The sequence below is a fragment of the Dermacentor albipictus genome, chromosome 2 (assembly GCF_038994185.2).
Source record: "Dermacentor albipictus isolate Rhodes 1998 colony chromosome 2, USDA_Dalb.pri_finalv2, whole genome shotgun sequence".
Lineage (NCBI taxonomy): Eukaryota > Metazoa > Arthropoda > Arachnida > Ixodida > Ixodidae > Dermacentor > Dermacentor albipictus.
This window is the reverse complement of record NC_091822.1, coordinates 11,504,992-11,522,978: the sequence shown is the minus strand read 5'-3', so window position 1 is coordinate 11,522,978 and position 17,987 is coordinate 11,504,992. Positions and strand designations below refer to the sequence as shown.

Here is a 17,987-nt window from a genome sequence, read left to right as displayed (position 1 = left end):
ATCATGCACAGACTATATCCTATGCAGTACTCGTACACATGCCCCCATTGCAATGTCCCAGACACCCTGCAACACATAGTCCAAGATTGCCTACTGCCTGACACATCCACAGACCCTACCTCTCTAGCTGCACAAGACGACTCCAAAGAAGGCCGCCCCATAGAAGCACAAGAAGAGCACCCCTACTCACAGCAGATTCATGCGACAACTGAAACGTGGGAGGCCAAGCTTTCCTCTGATGACCTGGACGACCAACGCAGTCTCGTCACCCGGGCCAAGGAGGCAGCCCAAGCCAGAGGGTTCTTGGAATAAGGAATCCTCCCACCTAGAGTGAACTGGTTTCTGACTCGGATTACCGTTTCAGAAGATAAAAGTTCAGTTCTCTCTCTCCTAGAGTTTGCCTAACTCGTATTATACGTGTATAAAACTTTCTTTTGTCAATTTAGCGACCCAAAATTTCACCTCATACTATATGCAAGTTCGTATTAAATGCGGGTTTTTACGGTAAACATCACCAGTCTACATATCTTCAAGAGTATGATTACCAAGTATTGTTAGTATAGGACAGTTATAAGCGCACGAGGTTATTCTCATGGGATAGTGAAAGAAATGAGTTAAAGTATACTAATGTTTTTTTGCATAGTTCTGCTAATTATACAGGCAGTTTGGATAGATGTTGACACATTGCGGTCTACAACGAGCTAAATAAGCTACAGTATGATACTTTTCTTGAAAATTTAATACACATGGAAGTGTCTCCAAAATTCACTATATTTTGCATTTGTGTAGGAGATGACTACAAAAATACAGCAGCTACACATAAACTAGTGACATATTTGAAATCAACATAAAAAAACTATGAATGGCCGTATTTTCAAATCTCTGGTACAAATAATAAAAAAATTTTTTTTTAAGTAGCATGTTCCTATAAGTGCCAGATTTGCAAATTATTTAGAAATATGATTCCTTGCTTGCAAAGAATTAAACTGTTTATCCAGGGAATCGGTTTAGTTTCAAGGTACTGTTATTGCAATATTGTCATGCCAGAATGCTTGTAAACAAATTCTATGCCTGTGGCACTGAATTGGTTTACAAGCATTTTGCTCAGTGTTGCGCTTCCATTTCCTTGAAATTTTGCGATGGTCAAGACCACGTGCGCATTTTGCGTTTGCCCGTCCTGATGCAAAAAAACAAAGTTATGATACCGTATTTACTCTCGCAATGAGGAGTTTTTTTATGCCAGAAATGTTTACATCAAAATAGGGAGAGGATTCATTACAGGAAAAGAAAGTTCACAGATATTTTTGTAAGGGTCAAAATTTCATATCACTATGCAGATTAAAAATTACAGTCACAACCTTACCTTTCCTTTATAGTAAGAAGACATATGCAATGTGACATCAGAATGCATTTTTATTCAATATATGCCGGTGGTCATTTACTTGTTGGCCTCACTAACCGAATCGAACTATCCATGTTGTTGCTAGGTCGTTGTCGGCCTACAGTGCATCATCTTCTGTGCCATTCAGGCAGTTTGAGATGCTTGTCTTCCATGTTGCATGGAATCGTGCTCCCTGCCTCTAGAATCCATTGGCTTTGGCCTCTTGCGTGCCAGGTTCCCCTCAGCTGTCCACTCTGTCTGGAGCCACCGCATGCTCTCTGTTAATTGAGAGGCTGCAGTACTAGTGTCCCATTGTCATAGTGAGGGCCGCACGCACCTCCTTCATTTGGGGATGGGAGCCCCCTCCTCAGGATGGCCACGAAAACTGTACACAACAAGCAGCAACGGAGGAAACAGAGCCCCCGATGTCTTGAATTAGTCGGATATCAGCTCCGCCAGCATCCAGCCTTTCTTTTTTGGGGGGAGAATTTGGATACCAGCGAAAAGGGTGCCCTTTAGAAGGACTGATTGCTAAAAGGACCAAATCGGGAAACGGGACATCACGCAAGAAGATACACACAGAAAGATAGAGAGTGGTTTGTTGCAACCTTGGGCATTACAACATATAACATTACAAGACAGCGTAAGCACACAGGCTCATTCAAATCGAAAGAAAGATATCCTTCTCCACATGCCAACAGAACTTTCTAATGCATGTGGTGAATCAAAAAAGACATCATACACTCAACAGTGATATAGATGTGTCACAGGTGCTACCTCTTTTTTTTTTTTTTAATGAAGATTGTGTGTGAAATATTTTGGGCACATGCTTCTTGTCTAGTACCAAGATGAAATTGCGCCTCACAGTGGCATCTGCAGTGGTAAGACCCTGCAAGTGTTTTAGTGCAAAAACGCATAAAGCTGAGATACCTTTCAGTACCATTCTTAGTGGTAAAGGTTTGTTTGTATTTGTTCGTCTCTATGTATCTCCTTCAGCAGCTCCACCAAATTGTTATCCATGCCTTCGTGCTTAAAGGGCCCCCTCACCAGGTCACATAGCAAATTTTGGTTACACACTGGAAGCTGTTACGTGCCCTCTAGGGAGCGTTCTGCAGCAAGAAATTTTCAAATTGGGTCATCAATAGCCGAGACAGAAATATTTCAGTGCTGTGAACCCATGATTTCAGGAGGTGAGCGCCACTGCCAAGAGAGAGACTCTCTCCACTTGCCGCCTGCAGTGGCATCCACAGCAGCAGGCGTTTGGTGTGTGGCGTTACCACTTACCCGAGCATATGAGGGTTGGACCCTCCCGCGTTTAACCATGCATGGCTTAGCCATGTCTGAGGAAAGGAGGATCCTGGTGGTTGAGCCAATGCTGGGTGTTGGTTTGCTGGGTGTTGGTTTGTACCTTTACGGCCCCTCGGTGGCGGCAACACACCCCTTTGGCTTCAGCTTTTCGTAGACGGCACCTCCAGACTAACTTACCTGGAGGAAATTGGCAGTTGCCTTTTCCTGTCCCCATCTTCAGTCGTTTTCTTTCCTATCTTCTTTCTTTTACTCTCCTATTGTCTCTTCTCTTCCGTCACTTCCTATTTTTCCTGGGCAGCTTGGGTTAACCTTGTGTATATGCCCTCCCTTGGGTATACAGTCTAGTCCTGTTAATACGAAGTTCACGGGGACCGCAAAAAACTTCCAATTAAACGAACTTCTAATTAAGCACAAAACAGTAAAACAACACTTTATTGGTAGCGAAATCGAGTATTTTCTCTAAGAAAAATAGTCGGTTATCTTGCTCTGCTTCTTCTTGCCAAATCACGCTGCTGAAAGCAAGTTCTGCAGGCTGTAGATGTGGCGGAACGCTGTTTCTGCGTTACCTTCAGCCACACAGAAGCGCTGCACGAGAGCAAGGCCCGCAGCAGCATCTGCAGCCTTAGGTTACGGCTCATCTTCAACCTCATCTTCGCTTTCTTGGGTCGCTTCCTGGGGCCAAATAATCTCCGCAATCTCGTTATCCATTAGGGCACCGAACGTTTCGACCACCTTGTCTGCGGCGCTGTAATCTTCAAAATTGACGTCTCCCAGAGCATCACCAAAATCAGTGCCGCCAAGCTCGCTTGTTGACGCTTTCTCCCATAAAATTGCAGAGGCATCCTCCGAAGAAGCTGCCACAAAACTGCACGCCCTGAAGCAGTTTGCGATTGTTTCTTGCTTCACACGATCCCATGCTCGCGCTAACATGTGAATGGCACTGAGCTGGCTCACCTCGTATTTTGCGGAGTTATCCATACACAAAATCATGCGCTCGAGGAGGTGCCGCCTGTGCAGGACCTTAACATTCTTGATGATGCCTTGGTCCATTGGCTGCAAAACAGCTGTTGTGTTTGCAGGCAAAAATGCGAGGCGTATTGCACTCAAGGCTGGCACATTCACGTAAGCACGGCAGTGATCCACAAGGAACAACACCTTGCGGTTCGAAGATGCAAACTTGCGGTCTAATTTCATTATCCAGCTCTTGAAGATTTCGGCGGTCATCCAAGCTTTCTTGTTCGACTCATGGTCCACAGGCAGCATCTTTACGCCTTTAAAACATCTCTGCTTGGCGCCTTTCCCGGTCACAAGTAAGTGACATCATTCTGTGCCAGTCATGTTTGCCGCAATCAGCACCGACAACCTCTCCTTGCTGCATTTGCCTCCAGCACAGTTGTCGTCCTTGAATGTCAGGGTCTTCTCTGGTAGAAGCCGATAGAAGAGCGCAGTCTCGCCTGCATTGAAGATGTCTTCCGGTCTGTACTCGCCGAGATATTCATGCAGCTTTCCGTCTTTCCACGTGGCGCATATTTCCTGGTTAACAAACGCTTTTTCACCACACACGATCTTAAAAACCAGGTCATGGCATTCTTTAAGGTGCGTCAGCCATCCATCTGACGAAACGAAGTCATCGATCCCCAACATTGCTGCAAGCGTTCCGGCTTTCATCACAACGATGTCTCCGCTGAGAGAAAGTTTGTTGCTCCAGGCCTCCCGCTGCGCATGCTGCAAGCCTAATCTCGCACAATCTCGCCACTGCCAGTATGCAGCGCTGCGTGTACCTATGGCACCTGCATGGCCTCGGTGATCAGCTCCGGCCACGCGCAGCAGCCGCTTCGCCTCCCGCCGTAGCTGATCGCAGAGGCTACGGCAGCCATAGCAATGAATAATCGCACCGCTCCAAGAAGGGCGGCGTTACGGATGGCTGCGGTGGCGAGGACACCAATACGGAGCACGGAGCTGTTGCAGCACATGAAAAATTGCACATTCTATCAAAGAATGACAGTCACCTCGAGGATCCCGACTGAAAATTAACTTCCAATCAAACAATATTACTGGATGAGGACTTCGAATTATCGAGCGATTTCTTCCATAGGTTTGCATGCAACACTGACGGGACCAGCACTTCACTTCTAATTAACCAAAAATTCCAATTAAGAGGCTTCGAATCATCGGGAGTCGACTGTAATAGGTTATAGTGGCAATGTACGGTTCACACTTGCAGCATTACGCATTAAGCGCTGCAGCATCCCCTAGTTGGGCTCCGTACAGAGGTGGGTGGCCGCCATTGCTGCCGAAAAGAATCAAAACTACTATGGGAACACCAGCATTTCCCCACATACTTGATCATCACCCTCAAAAGAAGGGGTGCACCGATGAACTAAACACATGTTTCAAGCGACCAAAAGAGACCTATCTGAAATTTCATGTTGTACACAGTGAGAACTCTGAAAAACAAGGTAGATTCCTTTCCCCATTCATAGTTGCAAAATCTTTGACCGAAGCCTTAGGGTCAGGTTATAAAGGGATGAAAATGGCTAGTGGAGACTATCTTCTTGAGATCCTGTCATGATCCGCCCAGGTTCATCAGCGAGGGAGGGCTTGAGGCACCCTGCGTTAGACAGACACTCCGCAGCGTGGTGATGCTGAATGATGACTGACCACCGAGCAGCTGTGCTCGTCGGTGTTTATTGGTGCGGTGACCAATGTTGCCTACTGAGCCTGGTGGGCCAACGAAGATTATGCCCAAGGGGGCATCACATGCTTGTTACACCCCCTTACACCTAGTTTGTTTGTTAAATAAAAGAAACAAACGTCCATGTTCAGAGCATAAGGCTCTGCTTCCATCCTCGCCGAGTCAACAGTGCCTACTACCCAGGCGAGTAAAGGTCCGGTGGCCTCCGCCGTCGACTACTCTGCCTGGGCACCGGTGTTGACGGGCCAAGTATGTCAATGCCGGGTGCTGCCTGAGCCAGCCTCGCTCCGTCCGGAGGGTCCGCAGTGGTCGGCCTAGTTGGTGGTGCTGGGCTCGACACCAGCCCAACGGGCGCCGCGCCACTGACAATGCTTGCCGCCTACGAGGTGGGCGGTGCTCTGCTGGAAGCGACTGGTGTTGCCACTAGTCCTCCTGCGTGCTGGAACTCTGAAGTGGCAGTCGAGGGTGCTGGCCAGGTCCCGAGGCGAGGCCTAACATGGTCGGCATGTCTGTGCCACGTGGCCCTGTCTGGCACGTGGACATGCAGTGAAGGGGCGCTGGCAGGAGCCACCACCTGTCCATCAGACCAGAGTGGGCCAGTACGGAAGTTCCTGGCGAAAACTGGAGTTCTTGACTCCAGCAAAGGCCCGGGACGGCACCCTCGGTCAGCAGCCAGCTTCTGCTTCAGCTGCTCCAGGAGCGCTGTGGATCGAAAGTCTGGATGCACCACGTCCAAGGGTGTCTTGACGATCCGACCCAGCAGGAGCTCACAGACGCGAGTCCATGCAGACACGACTCCTGGAGCTTCCCGACCTCTCGCTGGCGTCCTTGGTGGCAGCTTCCATTGCCAGCGCTGCCTTCAAAGCGGCATCCAGCAAGTGGTGTTGCATTGGAATGCACATTACATTTGCACAAATCTTGCATTGCATTTGCATCATTAGCATTAGATCTGTATAAAGTTTGTATTTCGTGTCAGCTTGAACAAACATTTGCACCATTGATGTATATGCACCCAGTTTTTTACCTCTGTGTGCAAGTTCTGTCGCCAGCTCAGGCTCACATGGAAAACTTGGCCATTAATGGCTTCAAGCTATCTGCTGCATCTCCAAGCACCCAGATGCGTAACAGATCTGATCCGTTGCAGGAGCTGGTGGACCGGCTGGCAGCCATGCTTAACTCAAACCTTGGCCAACTGTGTGGGCCACGCTGCAAGGACCTCAAGGTGGCACAGCCTGAGAAATACGGCTGGGAACCTAGGCGGCTGCTGGATCAGTTGACCGACGTTTACCTGCACTTGGACTTCCCTCCCTTCCTGGCAGCTGTAGCGCGTGATGAGCGCTCATATCGGCCGCAGCTGTTTGCAGACGCGGCAGCACGGATGCGGCGAGCCTGTGTCAAGCCACAGCCGCGTCTCGAGCAGTTTGAGCAGCTGGTAGCACGCATTGCAGCTGCCGCTGAGCAGGCACGGCGCCAGGCCGACTATGCCGACGCCCCAGACGAGTTCCGTGACCCGCTCATGGACACGCTCATGGAGGAGCCTGTGGTGCTGCCCAGTGGCCATGTTGTGGACAAGGCCACCATCGTGCGCCATCTGCTCAACTCCAGCACAGACCCGTTCAACCGGCAGCCCCTCACAGAGGACATGCTGCGACCAGGTGAGAACTTACTCGGCCTCGGGCATAGCTTCTCAGTGAATGGCGCAATAAACTAATCAACTGGCTGTACCATATTTACTCAATTCTAACCCGCCCTCGTTTATAACGCCCGCTTGTTTTTCAGGGTCAGGAAGAAAGTTCACTGTCCTCTATTTTAATGCACGCTTTGATGCTCAAATACAACCTTTTCTTACTTGAAACAGCCAAAATTTATTCCCAATGTGCTACTGTTGCGATGAATTGCCCAGTGTCTTGCCGACAAGATTGTCATCACAACATAAGTTCGGGACTTGTGGAGCGGTCATCGTAGTCATCGAAGTCATTGCAGTCGGATTACTTCTTATCACTTTCAGCGGTCCATGATATCAGAAGTTCCACACTTTGTGAAGGCCTTGCTGACCATGGTGATGCATGCATTGTTCAGCCACCAAGCAAAGTCTTGCAGTGAAGCAAGCTTTATTCTATTGCTAGGCATGATTTCATGGCAGCCATTTACAAGCCACTCGGTGTTGAGTGCTCGAATCCACTCTTTCACTGGCTTGTGCAGACATATCTAGGGACTGCGATTCCAGCAGGTATCACGACAAGGTCAATGTTGCATGCAGCAAGCTTGTCCTTGATGGGGATTGACACATGTCAAGCATTGCATGCTGGCCAAAGCTGCCCATTTCGCGACAGGTAGTCTGTCCAGTCTGCAATCAAGTCCCTTCTCATTGTCGTGCATAGTCACACTCCTCAGGAATAGGATTTCTTTTCAGAGCACTTTGCACTTAAAATTAAGATACAATAGCACTTTGTGTCTTTAACAGTGCATTAACAGCGCAGCAAAGCATTGTGGTGACTTGTTCTTTTATGGCCCGCACACTTGCGGGCCATAACCCGCACACTTGCTTTAGCCTTTGTTTCCACAGTTGTGGTGGCTGGCATTCTAGGAACCGTGGCGTCTGGTTGGCATTTCCGATTCGCTTGAGCTGGTTCACACGGTGCAAAACTAGAAAAATGACGAAAATTGTACTGATGGAAAGTGTCCAGCTTTTCCACATACTCTTAGGCAATTTCTGGCACATGCCTGTGCGCCTTTAAACTTGAGAATACAAATGTAAACAAAAAAATCGATGATTTTTTAAAAACGCCGCGTTTTTCGACTCGTATCTCCCCTTAAAGTGAAATATCTTTTGTTTTTGTTTTTAAGTTTGTTATTTATCACCTGCCGCATTTGAAGTCTTCACATGACGCCTCTTTGTATCGCGAATTGCACCGCCTGAATTTGGAGCAGTTGCCCCTCTTGCTCTTGCATGTACAGTCGACTCCCGTTAATACGAAGTTCACGGGGACCGCAGAAAACTTCAAATTAAACGAACTTCCAATTAAGCACAAAACACAAAAAACAGCAATTTATTTGTGGCGAAATCGAGTATTTTCTCTAAGAAAAATAGTCGGTCATCTTGCTTTGCTTCTTCTTGCCGAATCGCGCTGCTGAAAGCAAGTTCTGCAGGCTGTAGATGTGGCGGAACGCTTCTTCCGCGTTACCTTCAGCGGCAAAGAAGCGCTCCGCGAGAGCAAGGCCCGCAGCTACATCGGCAGCCTTCGGTTGCGGCTCGCCTTCAACGTCATCGTCGCTTTCCTGGGTCACTTCCTGGGGCCGAATAATCTCTACAATTTCGCTATCCGTCAGCGCACCGCACGTTTCAACCGCCTTGTCTACGGCGATGTAATCTTCAAAATTGACGTCCCCGAGAGCATCACCAAAATCAGTGCCGTCAAGCTAGCTTGTTGACGCTTCCTCCGCTGAAATTTCAGAGGCATCCTCCGAAGAAGCTGCCACAAAACCGCAAGCCCCGAAGCAGTTTGCGATTGTTTCTTGCTTCACACGAACCCACGCTCGCGCCAACAAGTGGATGGCACTAAGCAGGCTCACCTCGTACTTTGTGGAGCTATCCATACACAAAATCATGCGCTCGAGGAGGTGCCGCCTGTACAGGACTTTAACATTCTTGACGATGCCTTGGTCCATTGGCTGCAAAACAGCCGTTGTGTTTGCAGGCAAAAAATGCGAGGCGTATTGCACTCAAGGCTGGCACATTCATGTGAGCACGGCAGTGATCGACAAGGAACAACACCTTGCAGTTCGAAGCAGCAAACTTGTGGTCCAGTTTGCTTATCCAGCTCTTGAAGATTTCGGCCGTCATCCACACTTTTTTGTTCGCCTCATAGTCCACAGGCAGTGTCTTCACGCCTTTAAAACATCTCGGCTTCGCAGCTTTCCCGATCACAAGTAACCGACATCGTTCCGTGCCAGTCATGTTTGCCGCGATCAGCACCGACACTCTCTCCTTGCTGCGTTTGCCCCCAGCACAGTCGTCGTCCTTGAATGTCAGGGTCTTCTCTGGTAGAAGCCGATAGAAGAGCGCAGTCTCATCTGCATTGAAGATGTCTTCCGGTCTGTATTCGGCGAGATATTCACGCAGCTTTCCGTCCTTCCACGTGGCGCATGTTTCCTGGTTAACGGACGCCTTTTCACGACACACGCTCTTGAAAACCAGGTCATGGCGATCTTTAAAGCGCGTCAGCCATCCATCTGACGAAACGAAGTCATCGATCCCCAACATTGCTGCAAGCGTTCGGGCTTTCATCGCAACGATGTCTCCGCTGAGAGGAAGTTTGTTGCTCCTGGCCTCCCTAATCCAAACCAGCAGAGCCTTCTCCAATTCTGGGTAAGCGCCGGTGCGCATTCGCTTCTGAGAAGTCTTGAACTTGTCGATCTCAATTGCATCCATTATTGTGCGCTTGTTCTTGATGTAGTTTGAGAGCGTGTTCGGCTTGATCCCGTACTTCCGCGCTATGTCTTGTTTGGTGGCACCTCCCTTCGCAACTTCCTTCAAAACCTCGACTTTCGTTGCCAGGTCGAGCGTGCGATAAGAGCCACGGTTTGCCATGGCTATAAACTGCGCATCTAGGTACAGTCAATTCCAAATCACTTGTGAAACAACCTAGCCTACGAGCTACCCGCACAAAGGCGCTCAACCAACACATGCCTCGACATACGCTGCGCACGCTGCAAGACTGATCTCGCACAATCTCACCACTGCCAGTATGCAGCGCTGCATACACCTATGGCCCCCGCGTGGCCTCCGCGATCAGCTCCAGCCACGCGCGGCAGCCGCGCGTGGGCTTCGACGGGAGCCGCTTCGCTTCCCGCCGGAGTTGATCGCGGAGGCCACGGCAGCCGTAGCAATGAATAATCGCGCCGCTCCAAGAAGGATGGCGTTGCGGGCAGCTGCGGTGGCAATGACACGAACGCGGAGCACGGAACTGTTGCAACACTTGAAAAATTGCACATTCTACCAAAGAATGACGGTCACCTCGAGGATCTCGGCTGAAAATTAACTTCCAATTAAACAATATTACTGGATGAGGACTTCGAACTATCGAGCGATTTCTTCTACATGCAAAACATGCAAAACTGATGGGACCAGCACTTCACTTCTAATTAACCGAAAATTCCAATTAAGCGGCTTCGAATTATCGGGAGTCGACTGTATTCTGTAAGCAGCCCTTCTACTTTGGGGAACCAGCCCATCTTTGGTCCACAAATGCAAACAGGACGGGACATACCGCTCGTACTTGCATGCTACGAGCGGGACCTCCAGCGTCATCCTGTAATCCAAGCAGAGCTTGGATTCTTGGAGTTGTGGAGTCGTTGGTCCAGTCACAGGTGGATCTCCACCTGTCCAATTGTATGCGGCACCACGGTGTCTGCATAAACCATGTGGCCTAGTCTGGAGGAATACATGCGCCTTGGCAGCTGATGCTGGAGGGTGTGGCGACCCTCTGTAATCCAGCTTCTTGGAGGTCGTGCACGTCGGTCAATGGCAGACAGTAGGACAATGCTAGAGGTGGTGCCTAAGGTCGGGGAGGGTTGGGCCTCCTTGTAATCCAAGCATAGAGGCCGACACAACCATCCAAAAGGTAGTTAAGTTAGGGATGAGAGGTGAGGTACGTCTAGATCCCAGATGTCAGGACAACCTCACTATCTAAAGCTGGGGGACTTTGCAAGCCCCTGTAATCCAGCTCATTGGAGGCTGCATGAGTGAAATCAAGCTAGGTTGCATGTGTGTGCCTCACTGAGGTGCAGCAGATCCACACAAGTCACAGGTGACTTTGCTGCGGCAGGTGGCGCTCTCGTGTAATCCAAGCCGGTGATCAAGATCAAGGAAGCGCTGCCTGTGTCGAAGCTTGCCCTCCCTCCACATGGGCACCTTGGGCAACACTGTAAAGTGGCTAAGAGGGCGAGGAAGCAAAACTAAGCCTTCGGGTTTGGGAGTAGTGGAGTAGTACGGTAAGGTGACAATCGGGAGTATCCTGTTGTCAGGACTCTGGCTTTCTGTAACTGATACGCGAGGTCCTTTTGGGAAAGGGCCGGTGGTCAACCCATCAACTAAATAAATGTGGGAAGAGATAGCTTCCCAGCCAGAGGTCTGTGTTACAAGGGAATCACGAAACTTGAGGATGCTGTGGCACCCGGCAGAGGTGCCTTTCACGGGGGCCATTCAGGCCCCCGCCAACTCGAGTATGTGGATTGCCCACAACGCAACCAATGAGGTGACAGCAATAGGGTGGGCCATCACGCTCGATGGTAGGACTTCGGTCCGACAATGACCCAACGTAAATGGGTACAGGACGTATAGCTCTGGCTAGCAGCCCGGCCCTGGGATGTGGCTCGGTAGGTCGACATGCCGGGCTGCACCCAGTCTGAACGAATGTCCTGGGAAGGGTGCCCGGCCCTGACTGAACCATGTAAGGTCGGGGGGAATCTCGCACGCAAGTTTCAGCAGCTTCAAGCATTACTGATGCAGCCCCAGTTTCTTTGTGTCTGCACACAAGACCACTTTTCTTTTAAATCCGGCATCGCGGTGAACTTGGTGTGCCTTCCATGCTAATTCAGCAGACGCTGTCTAGGCTTGTGGCTTGCCTGGAGTGGCTACATTAAAATTCTAATGGTGATATGGTAGCGTGGTTTTATGGTCGTACTCAATTCTAATGCACCTGCAGCTCTTGACCTAGTTCTTCAGAAAAATAAATGCGATAGTATCAACTAAATACATGATAGTTTATATGGACACACAAGCAAAAACAACAATGAACATATTATTTAATCATTTAAAGTGGCAAACAACCCATGTTTCAATTTCAATGATAGCTGCTCTCAAGTTGCCTTCAAAGAGATATATTGAAATCAGCTAGAACTTCCAGCTGAAAACCTCAGCTGCATTTTGTCATATTGAGACATCCATTTTTTAACAATGTAGATTATTCTAAATGCTCCAGCAACACTCATATCGGCTATGATCTTGTGCTTGAACATATTTAAATAAGATTTCATCAGAAACTTGGGCATCAATTGCATTTACAAAATGTCAATACAGTGCTCGTCCTGTTGTGTTTGTTTTCGATTCCTGTCCTCGTATTCTTCACGCTGCTTCAAATTATAGTCAATACTCAATTTGTTTAAGCGCTACATCAGCTAGCCAAAAACAACTGAAGCAGCACAGCACTGTCTGCACTTCGGCACGCAATGTTTAGTCTCAAAGGCAGGACAGGCAAACTGTTAATAATCCAGTCAGCTCTCATTAATGGAATACTTGGAGCACTGCAAGATTTGGTTAAATTATCTATTGACACATAAAACACCAGAATTTATCGTACATACTAGCATAATGGACTAATTTCCTTTCCCAACAAACTGAAGCAAGGTTGAGGATGGTTTTATTATGTGGGGTAAATTTTATTGAAAGTTTTTCGAAGCAACGAAAATTGAAAAGTAATATGGAAATGATTTGAAAACGCATTAGAAAACTTATCATTGCGGTAAAATTGCATGCATACTAGTTGCAAACCATAACAGCATTTTTATTGCGCTTCACTACACATCGGAACCACCAGACCAGTCGTCCCTGGTCTCTGGCCCCTTCATCCATGTCGTGGTTCTACAACAGCTCGTCCTAACAGCTGCTTCCGTCTGTCTGCCGTTATTGCAAGCATCACGTGGAAGCGCCGCCTTTCGGCACCTGTTTTGTCACGCACATTGTGTGCGTCTCTTTTCTCGACTGCCCGCTCATTGGCATGTCAAACTTTATTGATGTCTGATCAGCATTTCCATTTTGCAAGCAGATGAACTGCAGCAGCTGTGTGATTCGACTTTCAGCCGATCGCACACAATGAAACCAAAGACAGGCAGAAAAGTGAACAAGGGACACGTGCATTCTACATTACGCCTGGCTATGACCACTATGCCGACCCAAGTGCCATTTGGGGTGACCGGCACTTGGTTGCACCCCCAACTTTGCTCAGGCACAGTCACATGACCGAACTGCCGTGCTGTGGTTTTTCGGAAAGACCAGAATCTTTTACTGTCCCACGTACATAAGCTGCATAAAATTGCTGTTGCAGAGCCAGTTGTGTCTTTTCTATCTTGAGTCTGCGAGGTGCCTTTGTGCCGGCACTGGTGACAAGCGTGCATTAAGCATTAAGTGCCCTTACTTTAAACACGTGTGAGCGTAAAATATTTTGGTCTCTCCGAAAAACCACAGCACGGTGTTTCATTCATGGGACTGCACATGAGGAAAGTTGTGGGTTGTGGGGTCCTCCTCCCTGCTTTTGGGACAAAGGTACGACAACACAGTAGTGCAAACAATCACAAGGGCATTTATTGCACCTTTCATAGATCAATACCTGCTAGCCGAGTTGCTATTCACAAAACATGCTGATGGGCGCGCGACAAATCTAGAAGTCTGACTCACCGCGACCGGATAACGAGCGAATATGTTCGCCCTATGCTGGATCCCAACGCTTGGTCATTCACGCGTACGGTCACGTGAACGGTGGCGCGTTCGAAGGCAGCCACGCGAGACGGTCTCACAGAAGCATGGATCGGTGCCCGCGCGGGACGTCCGCGCCGCTTGATGATCTCGAACCCAAGAGAGAGCGTGTTCTCCCCTGCGCCCCCAAGTAACCCCGCCGTGAGGCGGCGTTAGCTGCGCAACACTCACGCCATCTCTCGCACTGTGCTTCAACCACTCCGACCGCCGCGGGTGCCATGCCACGCAGCGAAGCCACATTGCAGGAGCTATGCGGGAAAACAAGCTATCAGGTGACGCGTGTGAGTCACACATCCCCACATCCCCCCCAACCTTAAATCACTACATATTTTGGCAAAACATGTCACACGGTCTAACATCAACGCGTGCTTCGCAAACAAGATAGCACATGCAACAGTGGCGGCGCCAAGGAAATGTCAGCTTACTGTCCATTGCATGCATGCGAGCCGACTTTGTCCTTGGGTACACCGGTGGCGTCCGCTGGTCGGAGCAGCAGCTCTGCAGACTGGACGGCACGATTCCAGGCCAGGACTCCGGAAACATCGACGCAGTAGTCGGAACGAGCAAGCGTCGCTCGCGCCGACACGCCCCGCTGGCAATGACCGCCGGCTCTTTTCTCCGCCGCCGAGAGTTGCGAGCTGGATACAGGCGGCCATCGAAGTCGCTATGCCGAACTCGCCACAGCATCACCATTGCCCGGTGGCTCGATCGTAGGCCGAGGCAGCAGCGCAGGCGATGTGCAGGTGACAGCAAACCAGGCGTGACTCCACTCACGCTGCGTACACTCAACACACTTAGCAAACACTAACATAGTGCAAGGGAGACGAAGTCTGCATGCGCATCGCCCACGTGCTACGATGTTCAACTCGGCTAGCAAAAGATCGGGTAGCTACTCAGATGCTAAGTTCACGTGAACGAAGCTCACTTCCTTGAGTCGAACGAGTAATTTCAATTCGTGCGAGGCTATATAGAATGAGTGAAGCAACTTGCAACACCTCAACGCCACGGTCCACCAGGTTGTGTCCCTCCACGTGCGACAGGCAGCTTCGTAAAGCCTGAGGCCTAAAGCGTCGCTACCCTGACAACAACCGGCATCCAAAAACAACACCCAAAATGAGCGCAAAACAGGCAGCCGCGAGGAGACGTCAGCTCTGTGAGGTGGTCCTACTCCGCTCGGTGCACACAGCATCCGAGTTGACGGCGCCCACCGCAGACGATGTCGGAGCGCCCAGTGCCAGGCCGCAATACCAGTCAGCCCGTAGTGGCACCAGTGGCCCGCGGCCAGGAGGCTCCCAGAGCCGCGACTTCATCAGAGTCAAAGAGCTAGAAGAAGCTGCTTACATAAGAAATTCAGACCACCCACGAGGCTTCCGTACTCACTCGCTTCAGGCTTGCGAACGCTCCGCGGGCGCTAAGCCTCGCTCTCCCAGGATGCAGACCACGTGGCTCTCGTACCGACGAATGCCATTAAAAAAAAAAAACACTTGCGAAAAGGCTTAGCATGTTGACATGTTCAAACACAGTTCAGCCACCGTCGCCTCGCTCAAGAAAGCACGCTGCCAACGCTAGCGATCAAAATCCACGCTAGCCCTACGCTTCGGTTCAAACAAATGTCTCAAACGAAGCAAAACTGTTAAATCTATCGTCCGATGGCCCAAGAGGCCCCACGTTGGGCAGCCAGATGTGGGGTCCTCCTCCCTGTTTTTGGGACAAAGGAACGACAGCACAGTAGTGCAAACAATCACAAGGGCATTGATTGCACCTTTCATAGATCAATACCTGCTAGCTGAGTTGCTATTCACAAAACATGCCGATGGGCGCGCGAGAAATCTAGAAGTCCGACCCACCGCGGCCGGATAACGAGCGAATATGTTCGCCCCATGCTGGATCCCAACGCTTGGTCGTTTGCGCGTACGGTCACGCGAACGGTGGCGCGTTCGAAGGCGGCCACGCGAGACGGTCTCGCAGAAGCATGGATCGGCGCCCACGCGGGACATTTGTGCCACTTGACGATCTCGAACCCAAGAGAGAGCGTGTTCTCCCCTGCGCCCCCAAGGAACCCCGCCGTGAGGCGGCGTTAGCTGCGCAACACTCGCGCCATCTCTCGCACTACGCTTCAACAATTCCGACTGCCACGGGCGCCAGGCCACGCGGCGAAGCCGCACTGCAGGAGCTATGCGGGAAAACAAGATATCAGGGGACGCGTGAGAGTCACACATCCCCACAGGGTGCAATTGTATGTGAGGGCATTCATTATACAGTACTTTTAATTAGAGGTGTGCGAATTCTGAATAATAGATTTCAAATATGAAATCAAGAAAAAAAGATGAGTATTGAATATTAGAAAACCGTTTCACTAAATTTACTGCCTACAAATTTTGCACAAGAAGATACAGTGCAGCACATGCTCGAAAGTCTTCTAGCATTGCATAACAAGAATGTAGCAAGCTATCAGCAACTTAGTTACCTAGGAATCAAGATGATCAGGATGGTCAGCTCTTGATAAAGGGAACACCGAATTAGTATGCCAGGACGGATTACAGTTCGATTCTAGTATATGAAGGTCTGAAAAATATTCTTTTTATCGATAGGATTTCTGTTGATTAAAATCAAATGATCTTTTCTCTCTGAAACTAATGAATTGGGTAGTTTTTTTGGGGGCTATTGAATGCCAACAAACTTATCAGTTTAGTAGTGGATCTGCGTGTAGCGGCACTCTTGTATTTATTGCATATAAAGCCTTGCTTTTCAGTTTTTCTTCGAAATGCAAAAGAGCTGCCTCAGATTTATGGCAGTTGGGTTATCTGAAGGCCAATCTGTGCAACAAATGAAAGGACCACGCATTATTTATGGCAGTTGGGTTATCTGAAGGCCAATCTGTGCAACAAATGAAAGGACCACGCATTATGCGACTCGATCACCACTCTGTGCATAACCAGCATCGACAGTAAAGAGCAGACACCATCTAAGCTTTTTCATTTCGTCGTGGTTTGCCACCAGTCAAAGATTCTGAAATCTGGAGCATTATGGCAAGTTTGCATGATGTCTATCCCCTTCGTTTATCCACTGTCCGTGCAAATATATGCAACCGGGTCAGGACACTTTCGCGCCCACCATGTAAATCCAAACCTCATCTTATGAAGGGTTCCTGGAGCTACAAAAAGACACCAACGAGAGGCTGCCGTGCGGTGTTTTCCAAAGATGGCAGCTGTGAACAAATTTGTTCCCTGCTGTGCACCCGCTTTCATTCGAGAGTCAGCTTTCCAAGTGTCGCATGGTTGCTGCGAATAAGTATGCGGCAATTTGGTACCAAACCGTAACTTGAGTCACTGACGCCCAACAATCAGCAGTGCTTCCTTAGGCCTAATGTCCTAAGCAGTGTGGCCATGGCAAAAATTCGACACTGCCCGTTAAGGCCGCCCCCGCAGGGGCATCTGCGTCAGCATGCATTTGGTGTGTTGGACCCAGGTTTGGACCCTCTCACGTGTAGCTGTGTGTGGCTTAGCCGTGTCCGGGGAAAGGGGGATCCTGGGGGTTGAGCTGATGCCGAGTGTTCGGACCTTTAAGGCCCCTCGGCGGAGGCAATACAGCTCTTTGGCCTCCGCTTCACGTAGACGGTACGCCTGTGCTGACCCACCCAGGGTAAATTGGCTGGTTGTCTTTTCCTGTCCCTCTCTCCGAACTTTTTCTTTCCCGTATACTTTCTCAGCTGTCCTGTCTTCTCTTATCTTCTGTTACTTCTACATTTTCGTAGGCGGCTTGGGTTAACCTTGTGTATACGCCCTCTCTTGGGTATGTTATATTAGGTTATAGCAGCAATGCATGGCTGGCGTCTGCAGCCTTACACGTTAAGTGCTACAGCGTCCCCTTGTTGGGCTTCGGGGTAGGTGGCTGCCATGGCCGCCGAAAATGACCGAAATATTATGGGAATAGCTGCTTTTCCACGTGTACTTGATCGTCTCCTTCAAAAGTGGGGACGCACCGATGAAATTCTAAGCCTCTTCAAACCGAAAGAAATTTTCCCCCGCTTTCAAGTTGTACACAGCGAAAAAACTGAAAAACCAGCTAGA

The 17,987-nt window shown here is 49.4% G+C and overlaps 1 protein-coding gene across 2 annotated transcripts in view; it reads left to right on the top strand.

Annotated features, from left to right (window-relative positions):
* Positions 1-17,987, top strand: part of Ube4B (Ubiquitination factor E4B) — a 453,934-nt gene that overhangs the window by 429,867 nt on the left and 6,080 nt on the right. For both annotated transcript variants that reach the window (XM_065440684.2, XM_065440682.2), the window contains one exon: positions 6,529-7,039. In XM_065440684.2, coding sequence (XP_065296756.1) covers positions 6,529-7,039 — 511 coding nt within the window. The remainder of the gene's footprint in view (positions 1-6,528; positions 7,040-17,987) is intronic.